The sequence below is a fragment of the Echinops telfairi genome, unplaced genomic scaffold, assembly GCF_000313985.2.
Source record: "Echinops telfairi isolate 266 unplaced genomic scaffold, ASM31398v2 ScPeMD7_60;HRSCAF=208, whole genome shotgun sequence".
In the NCBI taxonomy this organism is placed as follows: domain Eukaryota; kingdom Metazoa; phylum Chordata; class Mammalia; order Afrosoricida; family Tenrecidae; genus Echinops; species Echinops telfairi.
The window spans coordinates 17,166,776-17,190,419 of NW_022103958.1; the positions used below are offsets into that span (position 1 = coordinate 17,166,776).

General features: G+C 48.6%; 1 protein-coding gene across 2 annotated transcripts in view; it reads right to left on the minus strand.

Annotated features, from left to right (window-relative positions):
* EHF (ETS homologous factor) overlaps window positions 1–23,106 on the minus strand; it is a 46,691-nt gene extending 23,585 nt beyond the window's left edge. Inside the window, exons 1-2 of one of the 2 annotated variants that reach the window (XM_004708287.2) lie at window positions 23,028–23,106; window positions 591–690 (exon numbers count right to left, since the gene is read on the minus strand). In XM_004708287.2, coding sequence (XP_004708344.1) covers window positions 591–687 — 97 coding nt within the window. In that variant the 5' untranslated portion in view covers window positions 688–690; window positions 23,028–23,106. Of the gene's footprint in view, window positions 1–590; window positions 691–2,622; window positions 2,684–23,027 lie in introns of those variants that run through there. The other variant, XM_045291024.1, reaches the window with a different exon arrangement.
* Between the last annotated feature and the right edge of the window lie 538 nt (window positions 23,107–23,644).

Below are 23,644 nucleotides of genomic sequence, written 5' to 3' on the forward strand. Positions count from 1 at the left end.
CTCTAAGCCCTACCATGAAGTTCAAGATGATATCTACCCACTCCTCCCATCAGAATGTTCTAGATTAAAGCAGAGCTCCTGGTAGCCTGACAAATCTCCTCCTGTCTTCACATAGGGAAGTAAGTCACCAGAAGATTAAACAGAAAGATTAAGCTGCCATTCCCTCCTCCTCCTCCTCCTCCAGCTCTATGCTGTGTGTGCTCACATACATGTGCTCACATGTACACAAACACACACACACCCCTCTCCTTTCTTATATTGGTATCCCAGCTAAACACTCTGAAAAGCTACAACAGGTAGCCTGCCCTTTGGGCATCTCTTTTACTACCTTCTCTGCTAGGCTGCCAACCCAACACCTTGAGGATGGAGAAGAGAGAGTCTGAAACATTAAATAAGCTGCTCTTTGGAGCCCAGGGATGGGGAAGCCTACAGGGAGCATCAGCTTCTAGAATTTTCTCCATGTCCCCCCAGTCCCCACACTGCCCATGAAATAAAACCTGTGTTTTCCTAACATGACGTTGGGAAGGGAAGCCTCCTTCAAGTACGAGGAGGCTCCTCGGGGGGATGGCCTGGTATCCTGGGCCTCTTACCATTGCACGTGGAGTAGCTGTCTGTCCAGGCAGATTGCTGATGGAGGAGGTTGTTGCTGGGGTTGAGATTCATTACACCACTTCCTTCCAGAATCATGATCTGTCAGGGGATCAAAGAGCCCTGTCAGTTGGTGCCTCTTAGACACATACCATGTGAGAAGGCAGGTCAGAAAGTTACTATAGGAAGAAAGACTCAAGAAACAAAAAGAACGTGTCCTTCCCCCCAGGCCTCCAAAACACATGGCCCTAGTCTTTTCAGTAAAAGCCAAGCTCGTTGGAAACTCAAGAGTTCCGGGTTCGATTTTCACAGGTAAGAAGCAAGTTCTTACAGCCACCCATTCACAAATGAACAATCTCTGATCAGGAATGAAGTGGGAGGAGAACGCAGTCCCTGCTCGCTGGGCGAGGCTGGCCAGCACCCAGGTGTTTTACAAAAGTGAAAATGCCAAAGAGGCGCTGTGTACAGTGGAATTCAAACCAATGCAAACCCGAGCCAGGAGAGATGCCGGACTGGCGCTCATGCCGGGGCCCTAATCTGAAACCAGTCATTCACTCGATCCAACCCAGCCGAGCAGCCCTGCCCTGCACAGAGTCCTGTCCATGCGGGATCTTCTACGTGCCGGGCTGGTGATCTGGGAGCCTAGACCACAGTCCAGATAGGCGCTTGCAGTCCTCAGCTCTGGGGATAAGAAGCATCGACTGGGTGTCATAAGACACTGCTGCTTTCCTTCATTCACGGTCAAAGCTATGACTACCTTTCCCGCTCCATTGACAGAACAAGAGAACACAGCAAGCTTCGAAAGGGACCCAAAGCCCACTTGCTCAAGCCAAGGGAGTTTGTTTGAAGAACAGGACCCCAAAAGAGCCTTTCTCCCCACAAGCCTATCTAGATGTTTTAAAACAGCTTATCATCGATCGTGTCTGCCCTCAGCATGGTGCTTTCAAACTGGCGCTATCAGTCTGGGGTCAAATTGACCACAGCAACTGGAAAGGTTAGATGGGAAGCTTGGGACATGGGCGTCATGGTGGGAGGGTCATCCGAAAAGGAGGGGGAAGATGTTTGCACCCCTTGAAGGATCTCCCTGAATTGCCCGTGTATCCAATTGCTAAATTGGCCTCTTTTCAACAACAACAACAAAAAACCTATTTCAACAACAAAAAACAAAACATTTTTGAAAAAGAAAATGCAGACAGAAAAAACCCTTTCCCATGACCCAGCACTTGTGACAGCCCCTTCCTTGTGCCAAGCACTCTCCCCATTTCCAAGCAAAGTCCCAGGTATGTGTTCAATCCTTCAAAGGAAGTGTGGCCTGCTTCCAGAGGCTCTGGGGCACCAGCCAGAGTCTGCACTGGAAGGCACGCTTTAGAAAATGCTGGAGTGGGAAGAGGGATCTAGCTTTAGAGCCATGGGCACCGAGAACGTCCTGCCTGTTTAGGTAAACCTCACATCCTCAGAGTGTTACTAATATGCCCCGAATTGAAATTGCCCGTGCAAAGCAGGGCCAACCCTTGAAGTCCCTGCCCTTAATGTATCTGCTGGACCTCTGGCTCTGTGGAGAGCTTGTGGCTATGGGCGGAGGGCTGGAGGTGGAGAAGAGACCTGAGGGAAGCACAGAAAATACCCAGATGTAGTCAACCCATAGGTACCAGCGCGATAATGGGCTAGCCACTGATGTGGGCACTGCAGTGATTAAGAGTTGAACTGGGCCGGGCAGAAACATGTATGACCATTATTTGCATCATCACCATCATCCCTGGTAAATAATTGGGCCTATGACCAGCCAAAGAAGGACATGGAGAAGGAAAGGGAGGGTGAAACGGTGGGCCCCATAACAGGGAAACGACCACAGGGGGTGGACAGAGAGTCCAGGCCGTTCTCTGGTGTTGCATGCAAGAGCTTCAACGTCAGAAAGAACTGGTTTGATTCCATGCTCGCCACTGACCAGGTAAGATCAGTGCTCCCTCAGACAAGTTCCTTGGGCTCTCTGAACCCCCATTTCATCACAGGCAAAGTACAGGTAGTCAAACCTACCGGGCACATCGGTTGGGCATTAAATGAGTCTGTACATCAAGCACTTGGCACCAAGTAGGCGATGTTCACATGGTACGTGGGTTATGCTGAGGAGAGTGACTGCCTCTCTGGAGAGCTGAACCAGAGAACCCTGTGGTTGAGTTTCCCCATCTGGAAATGTAAGGAAAGTGACTGGCGAGAGGTCTTTAAAGTCCCTCCCAGAACCCCTTTGAGTCTCGCTCACAGAGCAGGGAAACAAGCCCACCTCAGAGCTCCTCTTCCTTTTCACACGAGGTGGGCCTCCCCCCCAGGCAGCTTCTAGAGCAAGTGCCCCGAAACTCTGCGATCGGATTGGGGACTTCAAGCAAAAAGAAAACCCCCGAGTCTCAAGAGGGGGTGGCCGGGAGTGGGAGACATGGCCCAGTCTCTGTTTGCTCAGGGCAGGGCTTGTTCCTCGCCAGCCTTGGCTCAACCACAAGCAGTGCGGCGGTTACTATTTAACCCTGAATGGGCTGAAGCTCAGTGCCCAGCCCATGGGCATGCAGGGATTGGTCCAGCAGGCTTGGGGAGGATGGGCAAGGGAAGGCTGCCCTGCAAGGCTTGCAGGCAGACCCCCCCAACAGGGCTGTCTCAAAGTGACCATTTCAGTAAGAACAAGACCTGCCCACACCAACCATGAGCTCCCTTCTCAGCCAGCTATGCATTCTCTCCCACAGACGGCTCACGCACTGCTCCCGGACTCCCAGCAGCAGCCCAAGCAGGCCAGTATGGGGCAAAGGCCCTGGGGTCTGGAGCTGCAGACAAGTGGCACCGGATCCTACGTCCCTGCGTCCTGTGCAGAACTTTGAACAATTCACACTTCTGCTCTAGCTCAACACCTCCATTCTGCCGGGCCTCCTTTCTTTCACCTGTCAACGGAGAAAGAGCCCAACTCAAAGGAATGCAACGAGGCCACGTAGGTAGAGTGAGAGGCCTTAGCAGAGCTCAGTTAGAAAGAGTCCCACAAGGTTAAGGACAACGTGGGCCAGTTTTTCTCCTTGGGGGAAAGGTGGCAGGGGGTGGGGGTGCGTTCAAGGCCTACAAGTGCCTTTGCTCCAAGTAGACATCATTTCTCACAGTGACCTTCTGGAAGCCTCCAAAGCAACTCTTACCCCAGAACTGCAGTGTCCCAGCGGCCCCACCCGGCCCAGAGACTGGCCTGAAACTGAAACTGGAGCTGGGTTCCCTGCGGGCACCCCCTTTCCCAGGGAAAGCAGCCAGTATGGCGAGGGCCCTTTTTTACAGGGCATATTAAATGGTTACTACTCATAAAAGAGTTTATGTGGCTTAACCCTTAGTGAGTCAGAGGTCATTTAAGCTCACCCAGGCGTGTGGGGAAAGGAGGTCAGCGTCTCCTCACCAACCGAGTCGGGCGCTGCGGCGGCGTCACTGGGAAGGGGGGGCTGAGGGGTGCAGGCCACACCTGGTGACACTGACAGACAGGGGTGGCAGTGTGTCAGCTGAAATCTTTCATTTGTCGTAAAAATATCCCTGAAGGTAGGTAGAACAACGAACCCCCTCTCCATAAGCCCAGCTCACGTGCATCAAAGTCCCTTCAAGGCTAACTCTCTGCGAGTTTCCTTTTGAACCTCCTGGTGGCGCGGTGGCCTGGTGGCGCGGTGTGGATGCGCTGGAAGTCAGCTGGAGAAAGACGGGGCTTTCTCCGCCTGCGGAGAGTGGCGGTCTGGGGAACTCACAGGGCAGTGCCACCCTGCCCTCTAGGGTCGCTGTGAGTCCACGGGGACTCCCTGGCAGTGAGTAACGCGCTCAGATCAGAGCTGTCATTAGCACCCAGTGACGGGGATGCTTCAAATCACGTGGTTTCATCCCCACGCTGGAGAAGCACGCGCTGCTGTTCGCCTCGTCACCCGTTTCCCTAGCCGCTGATTCTGTCATGGTATATGAGAATGATCCTATTGATGGACAAACAGAAGGATAACTTAATGCGCCTCTGTAAGTGCCCTGATAATGGGCAGCAGAGCTTTGCCTTAGGAAAACCGTGTCGGATGTGCGGCAGAGGCTGGAAAACTAGAGGCGCCTGGGTTAGGTTAGAATCCAAGCTTCATCTCTGAACCATGTGACCTTGAGGGTGCTCACTTCTCCACGTCTCAATTTCCTCGCTGATTTTTTTTTTTCCTAAAGGCCAGGGGGAGAGGTGGGATAATATTGACTTCCTCTAAGCCTGAGGGCTGTTTTGCAGAATAAACACCATAATGAGTTTGAAGATGTCTAGTCCAACACCTGGCACACCCACACGCTATAAAAACATGTTTCCTTTCCCTTCTTTAAATATTAGTTGTCAGGACGTTCCTCCAGATATCTGACTTCTTCCAGGGCCATGTCTTCAATTCTGAGCCCAAGGGAAAGTGATTCCTCTCTGTGAGGCTAAAGCAAGCCGAGAAAAAGACTCCCTTCTCTTCCACTCCAAAAGGCCCTAGTAGCATACCGGGTTAAGCATTGGGCGACTTACTACAAGGTCTTTGGTTCTAATCCCCCAGCCATTCCAAGCGACAGCAGTGAGGCTTGTCTGTGCCAGTAAAGAGTTACAGTTCTGTGAGACTGTTCTACTTGGCCCCATAGAGTCACTAGGAGACAGAACTGACTCACCGGCCATGGGGTCTCTTTATCTCTGGCTCAAGGAGAAAACTCAGGGGTGGAGACATGGGGGGTGCAGGCTTGGGGGTGATCCTCAGTTATGCTTTTGTGTGCCATCGAGTCAATTCAGAGCAGCCCAATAGGAGAGAGTACAACTAACTGTTCCTACAGGATTTCCACGGCGGTAACCTTTCCGAGACCAGATCTTTTCTCCCAAGGAGCCACTGGCGGGTTTGAACCACCAACCTTTTGAATTAGCAGCCAGTGCTTAATCGTTGTGCTACCAGTGCTCCTCTCCATTCCCCTAGACAGTAATTAAAAGCAGGTTTCTCAGCCACGCACAGCTGCCATGTGGGCCGGACAGTGTTTTATGATGGGAGCGTCCCCGGTCTCTACTCACTGGATGACAGCAGCACCACCCCCAGATACCCCCAGGGGCAAAACACCCCCTGTATAGTCAAACAAATCAGGTTTTTCTCCCTGGGGTGTGGCAACCTGGGGCTGTCCCTTAGCCTTTCCAAGCTGCTCCTTTTCCTTTGGAGAAGTAGGCTCAGCCTTGGAACCTACCACACGGGCTGGAGGAGTAAGTGAGACCAGAGACCAGAAGGCCTCAGCAGAGTGTTTGGTAGGACGTTTAAGTGGACGTTTAAGCAAATACACTTTCAGGGGGGGAAATTATAATTATTTTTTTATATAAAAAGAAAGAAAATGCATGATCAGGGCTATCTTTGTGCATTCCAAAGTGCTATGTGGATTACCCAAGGGAGTGTGCACACAGATTCTCCTGGGCCCCTTCCTATGGAGGGCACTGAACTGTGTTCCGCTCTTCCCCTACTGATGACCCATAGCTCAGGACATTGTGCCTTTGGGCAACAGTGTCTAAGACTGATGATTTTTGAGACAGAAGGCTGCTCTCTATTTGAAGACGAGGAGCTGCGGCCTGCTACCCAACAGACACAATACAGATAGGTACCTCCTGCAAGCCTTCTGTGGGCAGCAGCTCCCTACACATGATGGGTCCCCACATCCCTGGCAGGACTTGGCCGATCTAAACCCTACTTTTGTAGGAAGAAGACACTGAGCAGTTACAGCGGCAGGAGAGACGGGTCAGCTTCTGCCCCTTGCTTTTATAATGGGAAGTTTCGAGTCCATGCTGTCAAGCAGATGCAGGAACTTCCCACAATGTCCCACATGGACTGTGGACTTGCACCACCTCTGTGTCTCCCTCACTTGGAAGACCCGTCACTCACACCTGCCTCCAGATTCTTGTCTAAGGGTTGATTTGCTTCCAGATGAGTGCCGGCCTGACCACTTCCCATGACCACCTAGGGGCTAGAGTAGGGGTCACAAGCTTTTGAGACGTAAGAACCCATCCTGTCCCTCACCAAAATTTTAAAATTATTCAAGAGCCATAAATATATTTTTATAAACAAAGGAAATCACCATGATCTGAATTACTATCCTTTCACTTTTCTTTTCTTTTTTTTTCAAAAAAAGTGATTCCAAGAAAGCTGCATTTGGCTTGAGAACCACATTTGCCCACCCAGGGGCTAGACCCATGGGGCTGGTGGGCAACAGAGCACTTGGCCTGACCCTGAAGTTTGCAAGAGCCTCACATGCTGGCCGCTGTTCCCTTCCAACACTGTACATGGGGCACACCAAGGCCAGTCAGACTGGGCTCTGCTGAAACTGAGCTGAAAGAACTTAGACAAATGTGTGGAGAGCTTCCAACTCAGTCTCGTTTGGCTCAAGTTTGGGGAGAGTTCGTGACTCAGGTATGAGAGCCGAAATCTTGATTCTGCCACTCGGCTGGCTGAGTTCACCAAAGGGAAGGTGCAGCCTCTCTGAAGCCTCGGGTGTTCGTGTGATGAAAGGTGGAGGGTGAAACTGCTGCGAGGCTGTGATGAGAATGTTTGCCTTCGGCATGTCACTCTGTAGATGGCAAGTGACCAGTAACAGATAGTATCACTCAGGTTTACCCACGAATCTCTCTTTGAATTTTGTTAGCTGCCTGGGGCATATTCTTGAAGTCGAGGGAAGACTCTTCCGAGGTAGAGTGTGTGTAGTAGTTAGAAGCCCCAGACTTAAGTCAGGGGGTCCCAAGTCAAGTGCTGGCTTTGCCAACTTGCTTTGGGAGTAAGCCTAGGGAAGTGATGTAACTTCTCCGAGCCTCAACATCCTCATCTATAAAATGGGGATGGGGTGGAAAGGGTGGTGGAAAGACAAAAGGAGATAGGACCAGTAAATGCTTAGGATACTGTTTGGCACATATTAATACACTTGATAAACATTAAAGCACCTCTATAATCATAAATAGTATTAGTACTCCTGTTTCATTCAACCTCCAAGGAGGAAATGAAAGACCCTTTCAACTTCAAGTGAAAACTCTATCACCGGTACAATTTTCTCTAATTCTAGCTACCTGGTCCAGTCAAGCGGAGGACCGGATCCCTGCCTCCCCGGCCCCTTCCCCGTTCTGGGTGCTGCTGCGTGGACGCACCCATTGTGGCTGAGCTATGAATAGCATGCACTGGCCCCTGCTCACAGATACTGAGCTATTCCCCCCTGGGCACAGGCCTTGCTCCAGGGAACTAGAAGCCAGCCCCTCCCTGTTCAGGGCTCTTGCTTCCTGTCCTCTGGAGGTGAAGTGGTCAAACAGTGGGAGGGCATGCCTCCTCAAACTCTGGGTTACCACCTGGGGCTATATTCCTGCGCTGTCCCTGCCCCTGCTCCCACTCCATGGCTGGCTTAAGGGGACAAAGGGCAGAGCCGGGAGAGCAGCATATCTAACACAGAGGCTCCCGGCAGAGTGTGGCCAGAGGGTTTCTTTGTCCAACAGGATCCCTGGGCCCAGGGAATACTCGGTTATTGGAAAAGCACAGGGTCTGGGCTCTGGGCTGGTGCTGTGTACCGAGCCAATGCTGAGTCATGGCAGCCACACAGAGCCGAGTGGAGTGGCTTCCTCGGGCTTCCTGAGTTAGAGTCGTTATGGGCACAGTTCCCCGGGTCTCTCCGCCCTTGGAGCTGTTGGTGGGCCATGTCACTGCCCTTTGGGTTAGCTGAGGAGTACTTAACAATCCAGCTTCCAGGACTAGCTGGGACAGCAAAGCAAGAGGGAAATGGCGCCTCTCAGGTGCTCAGATGCAGCCAGAGTCAGGTGTTCAAGAACTCAGGAGGCTCTGCTGAGTCTCCGGACTCCCCCCAAACCCACCACCATCGAGTCGGCTCTGATTCCTAGTGACCCTTAAAAACAGGGTAGAGCTTCTCCCTAGAGTTCCTGAGACTGTAAATCTTTACAGGAGCAGACAGCCTCATCTCTCTCCCAAGGAGTGGCTGTTGGGTTTGAACTCCTGACCTTGAGGTTAGCAGCCCAACACGTAACCCACTAACCACAGGGACTCCTAACCAGGCCTAAGACTGCTGGACGGGGCCTGCCTTCTCTGCGTGCACAGGAGCTCTCAGCGGCGATAAGTGCAGTGCACGGGTGTCTCCTTGGCAAGAGGGAGGCATTGCTTTTTCTCAAGAACAGGATTATTGAGACCCAAGGACCAATTCCTTTAAAAAGAATACTAAAATACATATGCCATTATTATGAAGAAGGCTCAACATTTGCTAAAGCTCTTAATGCATTATCTCCAGCAATATTGTTTTAAAACATCGAAAGCCGGCACTATTATGATGTTATAACACATAGCTTGCTTAAGGCTCAGAAGCATCAGTAGGCCATTTGTTGAAGGCCACACAGTAGGAATGAGGGCTGGAAAAGAAATCCAACTTGGACAAGCTGGTAACAAACCCTGGACCTTGGCCTCTTCCTCCTGAGAAGAGAGACCGCTTTGGGGGAGAAGAAAAGGACCCTTAACTCACCCTGACTCAGCACCACCCCCATTTCCTCTCTGATCGCAGCATTTCCCTTTCCCTCTGCTGTTTCGCTCCTTGATCAAACTTCCCCAAGACTACAGACCTCTCTGGTCCATAAAGACCCTACCTGGTCCCTTCTTCCACCTTTGTCAGAGCAACCTGGCATCACCTGACTCCCCAATACACCCCAAAGCCCCTTCCAGGATGGAAGATTCTGAAAGCTGCTTCCATAGTGCCCCTTCTGAAATAGGCTCAGGTAGAAGAATGAGAACAGTTCCGAGACCTGAATGCGTTTTCTCTCTCCCAACCTCGAAGCAGATCTTGTACTGGCTGCAGTACAGATGCCCCTCAGTGATTTAATAAAGGTCTGTTCCTTGTATATTTGAGGAAGGTAGAATCTGGTCCATCATTCCTGATGCTTGACCCCTTAACCCTCTGAACCCCAAGCTGAATTTACTCCTCTGTGCCCTTTGCCAGCCTGTTGCCAGCCGATTCATAGAGACCCCACGTGCTGCTGAGCAACATGGCGTTCCACAGCTGACACCGTTCAGACCCTGACAGCCAGGCCTTTCTCCCGAGGCCCACTGGCTTCATTCATTGAGCCATCTCTTCCCCAAACTGCCCGCAGAGCGGACTTTCATGTGGAGGTTTTTGTTCCTCAGGCCAGGCACGCAATTAGACATTTTAAGTAATTACTTTTATGATGACAGTGCTGCCCAGGCCATTCTAAGTCTTTAATCAAAGTTAGCAGCAGGTGAATTCATAGCATTTGCCTGAAGGATGTTGCAATCCCTTATGACTTCCTGTTTCAATATGACTATGATTGCAAAAGAACTGCTCCCAAGTGGGAGCAAAGAAAATTCTGAAGGCAGCCGAATGTAACTAACGCTGGCAATAACTGGTGCTTTTGCCCGTGAATCAAAATGTGCATCAAGCTTGGGGAATGTATTTGATCCTCTTCGGATTAGATCACAGGTCATTGCAAATCTGACTTATGTGTTTTGAGGCAGACATTCACGTTCCCGGGGCGACCTCTGAAGTATTATTCATGGCTGTCAGGCGTTTCTGAGAGCAGTGGTGCAGTACTGGGAGACCGGGTCTGGGTCCATTCTAGGCACACAGAACTGAAAGTGAGTCCTTTGGAAATATACATATTATGCTGATCTTTATCATCGCTGGTGCCAGACGCAGACAAGACTGCAGGTACTGACAGCAACAGGCACCAAAGCTGATCAGAAGACAAGATTACCTTAGATGGCCCCCAGGCCTTTATCAATCCCACTCAGATAAGACACGCTTAGGGCCCATGGGGTAAGCTTTGAATCTCAAAAGGTTACAGAGCCTTTTTGAAACCTCACTGGACAGTAGGGTTCTCTCCTTTTACCAAACATGGGCATCCACATATGGTGTTACATGTATTTTTGTGAGTCCTGGTGGCATGGTGGTTGATTTCTTGGCTAGTAGTCAAAACGTTGGCAGTTCAAACTCACCCAGGAACTCCACAGCGCAGGAGAAAAGACCTGGTGATCTGCTTCATAGAGCTTCCAGATTAGAAACCCCTATTCCCAAACTAAACTCCTTGCCATCAAATTGATGCCAACTCATGGTGACTCTCTGAGACAGGGTAGAACTGCCCCTATGAAAATCCGAGATGACAACTCTTTACAGGGATGGAAAGCCCCATCTGCATCAGTTCTAATCTGTCATATGGGGTTCTTATGAATCAAAACCCACTCCCCTAACAGCAAAAGCCCCTAACAAAGTCCTCTGAAAGCCCCCGGACGGCGGCGATGACCAACAAATTAAGGCTCCCTGACCTACAGATACTTTAAAAGTCTCTTGCACTCACATTGGAGTGTCATTTAAATACAACTTGAAAAGAATGAAGTCAGGTGTGGCAGACGGACATTTACTCCAAGCAGTGTGAGAAGACCCGAGAGACTCCATTCTTGCTCTCCTAACTGGGCATGTCACCTGATTTCCTACAGTGAGACCACACCGTGGGGCCACACGATCCCATGTCACCTGGTTTCCCAAAGTGAAACCACACCATGGGGCCACACGATCCCATGTCACCTGGTTTCCCACAGTGAGACCACACCATGGGGCCACACGATCCCATGTCACCTGGTTTCCCACAGTGAGACCACACTGTGGGGCCACACGATCCCTCACTCTCGACAGCAAAATAGGAATCATTCCACAGAGCCTTCATAATTTTCCTGCCAACCTCAGACGCTGCTGCCTATTTCTCTTTCTCTATTCTAAAACCAAACGATCAAGAGGAATCATAGAATAAGAAAGGTGTAGCCAAAAAACAAACAAACAAATCCCCACAAAACCAAGAGAAAATAAAAAACCTACAGGCCTCGCTTACTTAAGACTACCAGACTACCGTATAGTCTTGCAAAGGCACCTGTATGGCAAGAACGCCCAGGATTACTTTTTCTTTCGGGGGCTTATTTTCCCATTTGATTGAAGAAGTCATACAAGTTTTTTTCAACATTTGGTCTCTAGATGACCTGTATCGTCATCATCTCAGGAGGAATGAAAGATTCTCGCATCCTCCCTGAGACCTCTGAATCAGGATCTGCACGTCTAAGCACCTCCCTGATGCGTTTCACACACCGTCAGAGTGGAGAATTCCTGGCTGATACACTCATACACACTGCCGCTGTCGCCGTGGCGGCTCTGGTTGCTAGGGTTCCGACTCCTCAGAAGTGACCCCACACACTGGCATGAAGCACTGCCCGGTCTCTTGCCACTCTGACAATTGTTGCTGCACTTGGGTCCAGTGTGACAGCTCCTATGTCAGTCCATCTCTTCGAGAGCCTTCCTCCTGTTTGCTGACCCTTTACTTTACCAAGCATGATGTCCTTCTCCAGGGACCGGCCCCACCTGACGACAGAGTTGGACTTTATTCATTCTTCTGGCAGGCCATTGTCTAGTTAATATCTTTTGTCAACACGGTGATTTAGATACATCCATTCTTCAGTCTTCCTTCATCACGGACCAGCTTTTGCATGCACATGAAGTGATTGAAAAATACCCTGTCCTGGTCAGGTGCACCTCAGTCCTGAAGATGACTTATTTGCTTTTCAAAGCTCTAATGAGATCTTTTGCCGCAGAGTTTCCCCGTACAGTGTGTCAGTTGGTTTCCCGAGTGCCATTTCCATGGGCATACTTGTCTCCCCGCAACTTCCTACCGCGAGATGACTTAACTCCGGGAGATAAACAGCCTGGCGGGAAGCACCCCCTATACCCAAAGACACCCTTGTAAAATGCCAGACAAAACAGCGAATCCAGAGACGTCAAGCTCCATCAGTGGAAAATCTACAAACACAGTAGTCACCTACTTGAAATACAAGATCCTCATGCTCAGCACCGGCAAACGAGCTGCTTTGACCACGTACAAATACACTGCCACCCAAGGCCAAACACACATGTCTGGGCCAGACACAGAAGTGTTCAGAGGGTCTGTAAGAGGATCGTTTCCATTAGCCCATCGTCAAGATCAGCTGAGTCACCTGTAGTCGATCCAAGGATTACTTGGCCATTTGCATTTTCGGCCTCATATCCAAGAAAATGGGGTCATTTCAGAGGAAAGAAATTAGCTCCCAGAAATGCTGTTACAAATAGTGATCTATCCCCTCAACGAATGCTAGTTGTCAGATGTCTCCTAGGTGCTGGGTCCTATGGTGGGTGCCAGGGACACAATGGTGAGCAAATCACAGGCACTGCCCTGCCCTCATGGACTATTATTCAGCAAGGCCACTGCACAATGGTAGCTCTTTCCAAAGCTGTCGGAGCTCATTCCCCTGCCTCCTGTTGGGAATGGAATGGAGCAAGAGAAGAGGACGCCAGACCTGCTCCGGCTTTTAAAAAGAACCAGCCTTGAAACAAAACAAAACAATCAGCTCAACTTTAAAGTCCGCCTGATCTTTTCCTCTCCGGCAACCCCATGCCTTTGTCTTCACAGAAAAAAACCCTTACTACGACATCAAGTTGGCAGACAGGCTAATGCCCCCTGAGTTTCGCTGAGTGGCCTCAGCCAAAACTGATCTCCACTCAAGGCAGAATAAAGCAGTTGGTTGTCTGGATGGCTAAATGTCTCTCCCCGAGACAATGGTGTGTTTATGTGTCACAGGGTTAGGAGCAGGTTGTTAACACAAAACCCACCGTACACAGAGCTGTTAATTCAGTTGCTGGCAGGGGCTTCTGTTATCTTCGGAATACCTCCCAGAGGGTATGGGCCCTACCTTTTCATTTGAGTTGGCAGCAGGGTTATTTTTTTGCACCTGTTGCTCTGCTCCGATAACAACGCAGTTAAGCATTGATTTGTTGGAAAATAAACAGAAAAAAGCAAAGAAAGGCATCTGCCCAGACAGCCTGGGCTGGTTTGACTGAGCGTTCATGCCAATTTGTTTTTCCTATAAAAGCCAAAGAAAAACCAGTGCATTCAGTCTGGATACGACCCTCCCACTCCTTTAGAATTAAGTGAGGTATTGAATTTGGCTAGTTGGAGCTGGCAGGGCCCAGAAGCCAGAAGACCCTGTACTTTTCCATTGGCTGATTCGGGCAAAGGCACTGAGGGGTGTCCAAGATCTACAGGGTGACATAGCCAGCCTCCAGCCAGCCTTAGGTCAGATCATGAATCAGATTAACACAGGTAGAGAAAGAGCTGCTGGGACAGATTCAAACTCCAAACTACATTCTTCCAAAGGGTTGATAACTGAAAGCCAATGGGTTGAGGGAGCATGTGGTCTCTGGTTACCTCCAAAGGTGAAGACTTGGCACACCTGACCCTCAGTCTAGCCTCTCCCACTGATGTCTTACAGCAAGCTCTGACCCAAGAACATAATTTGAGAATTCCCAGGCCCCGGATCCTAGTTTCCCCATCAGGGAATTGAGGCTAGCCATACCTTCCTTAACAGCAGGCTGTGGGGACCCACTCATGTCTTGGTCCCAAGTTGAAAGGGGTCGATTATGATCAAGGTGTGATTTCTACATAAATCTAAGCACCATCATGCTCTCATTTCTCATTACTTTGTCAATATCACATGATGAGCTCACGTCAAAAAGAGCCACCAAGAGCTAAACAGATCACTTAAAGGGAGATCCTAACAACATTCATTAAGCAATGCCATTTTTACCCAGCTTTTAACACGCAGTCAGAGCATCTTAATATCTCTCCTTAAGTCCCAGATAATCTCCCTCCCTCAGCTCTTTCTTGGGCTTGGGGTCTTCCTTACCACCAGACCATTGACTTTAACAGGAAGTCGGGCCACAGAAACGTCCTGTGTGGAGGAGCGTTAAGAACAGGGTGTTCTGACAGAAAAGGGACATGGCTGGCTGAGCATTCCCAAGCATTCTTGTCATGAGCAGGGCAGGGAGTGGAGTGCCTTGGAACCAAATTGGGCAGCCAGAAAAATAAAAGACTTAACAACACCCTGCGTTGACTAAAAAATAAATAAGACCAACTTCGAAGGAATGCGGGAAGGGTGGAGGAAGGTTAAGAGGTGGGGATCCCAGGCAGGGTGGGGTTGGGATGGACTAGGACAATGGATTTGACCATTTTAAGATTCAAAGGCTCCTCCCTGAAAATGACCAAGATGCCCAGACCAAAGAAAGATCCAGAGCCACCCCTTTGTAACCTTCCAGACTGCACGATGACAGCGAAAGAGGATGGCAGGCAGATAGCTACTGTTCCTTGGTCATTTACAAAGCGCTAGGAATTCAGCTGGGCTTTGCATGCCTTGTCAGAGATGTAGGCATCGAGATTAGCCCCATGCTAGAGTGGAAGAGGTCCAGAGAGCTGAAACCACCTGTCCAGAGACACGGAGCTAGGTAATGGACTGCATACATAACCGTTCGTGTACTGAGGAGGGGGAGCATCATTCCTTACAGCTTTGGGAATGGATCCTGGTTTGGGTGAAGAAGAGGAGCTGCCCTTTGGGACCTCTGACTTTCAGTTTGAAAGCTGGGCTCCTTTAAGTCAGTTCCCGTAGCTTCTCCTCTAAATGAGGATGTGACAACAACCATCTGGTGTCTTACTATGAGTATCCCCATTTAGAGTACATCGGCTCAAACGGTACGGAAATCTCAATTCATGGCCACAAGGCCCCATAAGTCGGTTTCCTGTTGAAAGTGTCAAATTGGCACAAGGGCGATGCTTGGCTCAGATTTATTAGTTAGGATAAAAGAGCACCAAGAACAAGGGCAGGGGTCGGGGTGGGGTGGGGGAAACGGCTAATAAAAAGGAAAGAGAAAGCATGGCGTATCTGAAGAAGCACCTGAGCCTGAACAGGCACACACCTGTTGGTGTTGTAACCATCCCATTGACCAAGTACTGTGGATGGATCATTGGGATGACCTGAATTCCACCAGAAAGACCAATAAATCTAGAGAGTTCATCCGCACTCTCCCACCATCTCCATGTCGGCCACCATGCTTCAGCCCTTGAAAAAACTCCCTAAAAACGTAGCCCAAAAGAAGTATATAGACTCTGCTATGGCTTTTGCCACTGACCACTTAAGAAGCACATACTATCTGAATGCGCCTCTCCCGTTAAAGACCTCCTCTTCAGCCGGAGCAGGGATTTCTCTGTGTGCAGATAGCCATTAAAATGACGTAGGCGCGAAAGATGAGCTCCATCCCAGTGATGTCTGAAAAGAACAAGAGACCTTGGGCACATGGTCTTATTTTCCTTCCCGAAACAACCCTGGCTCTGCTTCTCCTGGCTCTGCTTCTCCTGGCTCCCGCTGGGCTGTGCTTCCCTCTGGAAACGGAAGACTGAAATGCAAGGCAAGCAACTCCCCACCGGAAAGGTTTTCCAAAGGGAGCATATCCCATTTTGCAGGATTACTCAATCGTTCCTCCTGTTTCTTTGGAGGGAGTATTTGCTGCTCAAAGCCATTACCAATTTGAAAATTACAAATACACATAGGTAGATAGATTTAAAGTAGGATAGAAAAATGTTGAAATACAATCAGCCAAATACTTCGTAAAAGACATGTGCTATTTCCTAATAATCCATGTGCTTCTTTATAGCACATAGAATAAAAATCTCTAGGACAGGTCTAATAACCTCCATGATGTCAAAATAGTGAAGGATGTCAAGTGTATTTTGAGCAATCAGCTGAGTAAATGCAATAAGAAAGTGTCAGTGATAAAGCCATAGTTACAGTTAATCCTGTGATGGTCTTTTACTCACATTCAGATTACAAGGATATGTTCTATTTGCATTAGAGGTTAGTGAGAATAAAGATGTGATTTAAAACATGTTTTTTTTTACATACAAGTTCACAGATCCCTAAATTCTATCCATGGATATCAAGGGTCCTTAAACCCTAAGTTAGGAGCCCTTGCTGTTTTATATCAGCAATGGCTCTTTGTTCAACTCGACTCAAAGAGTTCCTAGAAACCCTTCCATATAGCCAGAAATCTCATTTGTACAATTTACTAGGAGGCAGACTTCACAGAACAACAACAACAATGAAATCCACTGCCACAGAGTCAATTCTGACTCATATCGACCCCCCTGTAGGGCAAGGCAGAGTTGCCCCTGTGGGTTTCCAAGACTATAACTCTTTATGGGAATAAAATACCTTGTGTTTTTTTTCCATGCAACAGATGGTGATTTTGGACCGCTGACCTTGTGGTTCATAGTCCAACAGGCAACCACTACACCAGTGGGACTTCCAGACATCACACAAAATAAGTAGGAAGTTTTTCAAAGCCCCGAGTACTTGACAAATAGCCAAAAGGTTGGTTGGCGTGAACCTATTCAGTGACACCGTGGAAGAAAGGTCTACCTCCGAAAGGTCAAGATCTTGAGAATCCTGTGGAACAGTTCTACTCTATGTAAATGGCATCACCAGGAATCAGAACCAACTCGACTCAATGGCCAAGAACCACAGCCTCGAAGGGCGCCCAAGCTAAGGTCTGCAGCAACAGTGTCACTTGGCATCGGGAGACACTATCGAGAATTGTAAGTGCTGGCAATGGTAGATGAAGCTGAAAGCTGGTTATGGGAACTCCCTAGAAGGGAGTGCATTTGCTCTGGATGCCACTGCATAGCAGACCCCCAAATAAAGATGCCATGTCCCTGTCTCAGTTCTTCCTGGGGATCCCCACGGATTGTGGTTTCCAACTAGCTCCAGGAATGCTCAAATTGGAGGTCCCAATGGCCACGGCTCATCCCATCACCCCACTGCCCACCTTCCCCAGAGAAAATCCTGTTGTATTTCTTTCTCCGGGTCACCATCCAGAACAACAAAATCCCAGAATCAACTAAGCATTTGCATCAGTCCAACAAAGACTCGCTAAAAACACCCGAGTAAAAGAGAAGCCTTCAGTGTCTGTTCCAGCAGCGAGCAAGTATTCACTTATTCACAAACATTTGTCCAAGTGCGTTCCACGTTATTTGTCTAACTCAGTCCTCACAACTGTCACGTGACATAGTTGCTGTGAGCTCCATTTTCCAGATGAAGAAATGTAGAGTCCAGAGCTTACCTAATGCACTGAAACACACTTGTCAGCTGCCACAGTGAAGGCAGCCGACGCCATTCTATCCCATTCCCCTCCTCCACTACAGTTTATCCCCAGCCCTCCTGAGCGTTCTACAAAAGAATCCCAAGAGGAGGCTTTCTACTGCTGTCAAGAGTTACCATCACGGAAACCCGAGGGACCGGTCTACTCAGACCCATATGGTCACTATGCATCAGAGTGGCCTCGATGGCAGTGAGTGGGGAAAAAAATCCCAGAATAATCTCAGCAGGTAGCCATGGTCTCCAAATTCATTGCCATGCACCCAAAGTAGGCGGCTTTCTTCATGTTTCAGGAAAGGCTCAACTGGCTTCTGGGAGCAATTTGCATCAGGCTTACTAACCAGTCTAGAGTCTGTCATCGGACTAGCAGGGACCTAGCCCTCAAGATGATTTCTTTTGTGACTATGATATAAAGTGAGGGGGAAATACCAGAATATGAAGCATTAAGTTCATTACAAATACAAAAATTCCCAATAAATGGACATGTTGACAGGGGTGAATGAAAATAATGAGAAGTTAAAAAGAGAGAGAGTGAGAGAACGAGAAGTTAGAATGGTGTGGCCTCTTAGTTACTATTCAAAATGCTATAATGAGCACTTTGGCTTATTTTTTGCTTTGCTCATCAGAAGATATGTTTTGAATGTGCCCGTGCCTGTTTTAAAGAAATGTGGCTGTAATAAGGAATGATGAAAATGTTTCTGAGAAAGAGAGGAAGTGGGTTCTGGGACCTTAGGGTGACGACTAAGGATAGGGGACATCGGAGAGGAGATATTACGAATCAAATGAGCAAGCATAAGGGGCCGAGCCCCATAAAACAAGCCCAAGAGGGAGTGTGGTTAGTTGCTGGTGAAATCCGTTTTCAAAGGAGCTCTTTCACAGGGTATCTCTTTTAAAACAAGGCTAATTAATACTCTGGGAGCCTCTTTAAATGGGCCACCCTGCTTGACCCTGCTGTAGGTGCTGGATGCTCCACATCCAGAGCTGAGGTCCTCTGGAAACACTGATTTCCAGTTTGGGACAGTCTGATTACTGGGCCAGCCACGATTCCCCTTAGAACTGCCCAAAGAAGCTCCTTCAAGGAATTGTGAGTTCACGTCCCTCCGATATGCTGCGTAACTCATGAGCATTCAGTCAAGGGAGCTCATCGGTGCCAATCAAAGTGAACAAACTCAAGGGCCTGAGTGCTCAACTGCTAGCAGTCTGCTTTGGCGCTTTGTGGAAGCCACCGTGGCCTGTTCCTTCACGTGCATCAACTGCTCCTTTGTGGGCTCCATCCACTTTTACACGGCCACCAGTTTTTGAATCATGGCATCAATTGATAAAGACAGCGTGTGGCCATGAGAGCAGATTTCAACATCCCTCATAGATGCAAGCAAGTAGGAACAAACGACATATTACATTGGGCAAATCTGCTACACAAGACCTCTTCAGCGTGTTCGAGAAGAAAGATGTTCCTTTAAGGACTCAGGTGTGCCTGACCCGAGCCATGGTATTTTCCATCACTCCATCTGCAAGCAAAAGCTGGACAAGAAGTGAGGAAAAACCACAGAAGAACTGATGCACTTGAGTTACGGTGTTGGCAAAGGAGAGCTGGAACACAGCGCACTGCTGGGAGAACAAACAAATCTGTCCTAGAGAAGTACAGCCAGACTGCTCCTTCGAGGCTAGGGCGATGAGACGTCATCTCACTTACTTTGGATGGGTTATCAGGAGGGACCGGTCCCTGGCAAAGGTCATCAGGCTTGGTAAAGCCGAGGGGCAGCAAAACAAGAGGAAGATCCTCGGAAAGGTGGGCTCACGTGATGGCTACAACAAGGGGCTCCCGCATCACCACTGTGAGGACCCGACCAGGTTTTGTCCTGTTGTGCATGAAGTCGCTATGTGCCGGAGTTGGCTCAAAGGCACCCCACAACCACAGTAAAGGTCATTTGGTTCCAGAGGTCACGGCCGTGAAAACCCCACGGAGCACTTCTACTGTGCACACGCGGTGTTGCCATGAGTTAGAGTCTATACACAACCAACAACAACAAAGGTGCCTCAACTAAGTAGCCAAGGCCTTCAACATCCCTTAGGAACGTCATGTAAAGGGTCCTGCTGACCGGTGGCCCATGGGAATATCCTTTGCGGAGTCATCCTTAGGAGGGGATAGCCTACCTCAATTGCAGAGTTGAAGCTAAACCTGCTGATTTAAACACATAACTGGTTTCCACCAGGTCATCAGAGACATAGAAAAGGAAGGTTGGACCGGGCCTTGGAGATGATTGGGTTTAAACCCATTTTTGTACAGAAAAGAAAGCCAAGGCCCAGCGAGATGGCGTAGGTTGCCCTAGATGACAGCTCTGCCAGGTTGCCTGACTTCTAGCCCCTAGTCTTGAGCTTGAAATTCCCCAGAGAAGATTCTCAAGGAAATATCTTTTTTTCCCCCCCTCTGAAGTCCAATTGAGTGTTTAGCAAATCACTCTGGGGGGAATCTATGGAAAGTTCTATTCCTGCAAACCCCACATGAATGCCAATTTGCTTGAAAATATGTCTCCTCCGAGCTCGAGGTTATGAGAGCCATTCTCATCCCTGTGAGCTTCCGGCTCCCTTCACAGCTTACTCGTCTGCCCCTTTGAAGCCCCGTCCAGTTCCAGAAAGGTCGCAACCATCACCTATATTTAATAGGAAATATAAAATTGCCAGGTCCTTAGAATGTGGCACATTAAATTATTAATTAGGAAATCGGATAGGTTTACAAGTTCTATTACGAAAAATGGGTAAGAAACACACCAACAAAACAAACTACCTATCCCCTCCTCAGTTACGGAGGAGCGGACCTAAGAGAACCTGGCTAAGACGTGACGGACTTCCTGCTCCTGTCTTGGGATGATGGCTCGCCCGGGTTTCAGCAGCCCCTGCTGCAAGCCACCGAGTTTCACTCCGGTTAGCCGGTCACAGCCAGGGTTCGACTGCGGGGCTGGGAGCCCCGCCCACCCCAGAAAGGATTGTCTCGCGGACCAGAGAGCCAGCTGACACTAGAGAAATGAGCTGAAAGGGCAGCAAAATCATGTGGCCGAAAATCAGGTTCGGACTTTGATGTGGACTTCAGGATGCCTCTGTCTGGAAAAAGGAGGAAAAGAAACCTGCGTGCACCTCTATGTCTGTGCGTGACGCTGTGACACCAAGCAGGTTCCCATAGCTGAGCTTTCAGGAAAGCACAATTAGCGCATGAACGCAGTCCGGTGCTAAAAGACCCTCACTTAGGAGTGAGGAATGACTACAGAAAGTTCATTTTGAAGGCCTAGAAATGAACTTCGGCCCAAAGCACCCACATTCTGACCTGATACGAGTTCCTTCCCGTTTCCAACTGGCTACTTGAATGCATACGAATAGATATTTTAGCCTCTACAATTCCATGTTGTCTCGGCCCCTGGAGGAATCCAAAGAGAGATTGGCTGAGGGAATCTGGGTAAAGTTGGTAAACTAATGGGAACACAGAAGGATTCCTATCAACATGGACTCCTGAATGCTAACATGGGGTTTTCCAAAAGTCCTGAGAGACTTAAAGCATTTCCATTTCTGGGGTTCAGAATACATTTTAAAACTAAAATATATCAAAAGTGGGATTCTTAAAAAATTAGCAAATGGAAATTTTTTACCAAAAAAAATTTTTTTAATTCAAAAATTTGAATTTTTTCAAATTCACTATGAAATAAAATTGAATTTGACTCCTTTTGTAAATACGAGGACTGGATCAAATACATTGCACAACCTATAACTTATAACCACCCTTAAAAGAGCCAAGTAATGTTGCCATTTTGAACAGAAACACAAGAGAATTTATAGTGCAGCTGTTCCCTCAGGGCTGCTTCACAAAAAATAGTGCCCCTACAAAATATTTTGGAAACATTGAGAAAGATCTCCATTATGTTTATTATTTTCAAATTGATTATAGACTTCTGAATGGTCCTTATTTCATCATTTTAAAAATCTATCCCGTCAGCCGTTAGTGATGGTGGTATGGAAACAAAATAGTCCAGGTTATAAGAACGTGGGATTGATGAGCCCTCTTTCAGTCGCACAATTCTAGATCTCAACACAAGGACAAGTTGAGCTTCGATCAACTCTGAGCAACGTTATTAAAGCCATTCTTAAAAGTCTCCGAAGAGTCCTTTCGAAAAGCATCTCTTATCTATCCATGAAGTTATTAACTAAGTCTTCATCATGGCTGTTGGCGACTAACTCTGCCTTTCACCTCGGTGTACTTATCACATGGCCCCTCGTGACCGCCAGCTTTCCCTGCACCTGTTGAAAGACTATCTGAGCACTGCTTCTCACCTCCATGCCTCCAAAGCCGGTTGCTGAACTAGATCGTCCATCAGAGCCTCTGTGAATCCAAACACTGAAGCCAGTGCAGATAACCAGCCAACGTATCTATGCTCCTAAACCCACAGCCTTCCACCTCGTCTTGAAAAGACTCGTGGCCCCTTAATACTGGGTGTGTGCTGAGTCTTTGCTAAGATGGTTGTTGAAAAGGTCACTTTCCCACCACCGTGCCTTTTTTACCAACAAGATCACCTCCACACTGTTCTCAATTTTACCCACACTGGGTGTCCAGACCAAATTAAAGCTGCCCGGTCGTAGAAGGCATTGGGTGCAGCTGAGTCATGTCTGTCTGTCCGGCCACAGTATCCCATTATGGAACAAACAAAAGATTAGTCCGTCCCCTTGTGATATGGCGAAGCCCTTTGCCAAATTGGATTTCTTTTCTCAGCAGTGTCGCCAATACACCTGCCTGCCTCAGCTGCCTGATCACTTTCCCCAAGACCTGCACACACGTCTGCCATTGTCCAGCCATTTGTCAACAGCGAAGCACGCTGAAGCTGAACTTGCCTTTCCCTACAACTTGCGGGTCAGAAAAATTACCCGCAGCAGACAGCTCTACAAAGTGTGACCATGTGCTATGAAGCCAAGAGGGATTTGGCCAACCCGCTCCTCGCTGAGCTTTAGTAGCATCACCTTTTTCTATCTACCTGTTTGTCTCGGAAGAATTCAACCCCGGGAAACGTCTGTGCCACCCAGCTAGAGGGAACGCTGGGGCCTTTTAAGTCCACAGTCACTGGAAGCTCCCACTTGATGTAGGCGATTCACAGGTAACACCCAAAATAGCCTAGGTTTCCTCAAGGGGAAAAAAGAGAGAGAGAAGAGAGAGAGATAGAAAAAAAAACCTCTAAGAACCAGTGAGGTAACTTCAGGTAAGGCGAGCTTCACTTCCTGCCCTAGCAGACTCCAGCTGCCACCGGGAGGCTTTTATTTTCAGCCGTCTGATTCAAGGCAGGCTTCTCTTCCCACTCAGGTGTCTTAATTCACGACTCAAAAGAAGGTTTAAAAATGAGAACTTACCTCATTTACCTAAAGATTCTGGGTGGGAAATCCAATAGCTGAGGCTAATGGAAGAGAGGCAGCAGGCAGTAAGCACACCAGCTCCTGAGGATATGGGGAACCACGGGTGTTAACACGTCTGAGCCCTCACCAGAGTGAAGATAAATGCATATGACAATAATTTTAAATCATTTTGTAGGATGTTAAGCAATAAGCCACCAACCGGGAATTCCCTAAGTCACTTCCCCCTTCTCTGATTGGCTGCAGGGCCCTTTAAAAAAATAAAATAAAGGACTGCGAGCATTGGCTCATTTGCATTTGGCCAACTCACACGTTAGTGTTCAAACAAAACAGGTCTAACCAGGTTCTACCTGTCTGGAGAACAGAGACAACCTGTTAATGGATGAGGAATTGATTTGGTGGTGACTGTTCATTTCAACCAGGAGCCCTGGTGCTGCCGTGGTGAAGCACTTGGCTGCTCATTGGCAAGGTCAGCAGTTTGAACCCACCTGGGGCTCCGAGGGAGAAAGCACGGGCAGCCTGCTTCCATAACAATGGACAGCCTCGGAAACCCGCTGGGACAGTTCGACTCTGTCCAGTAGAGTCGCCAGGAATTGATGGCAATGGGTTTGGCTTTC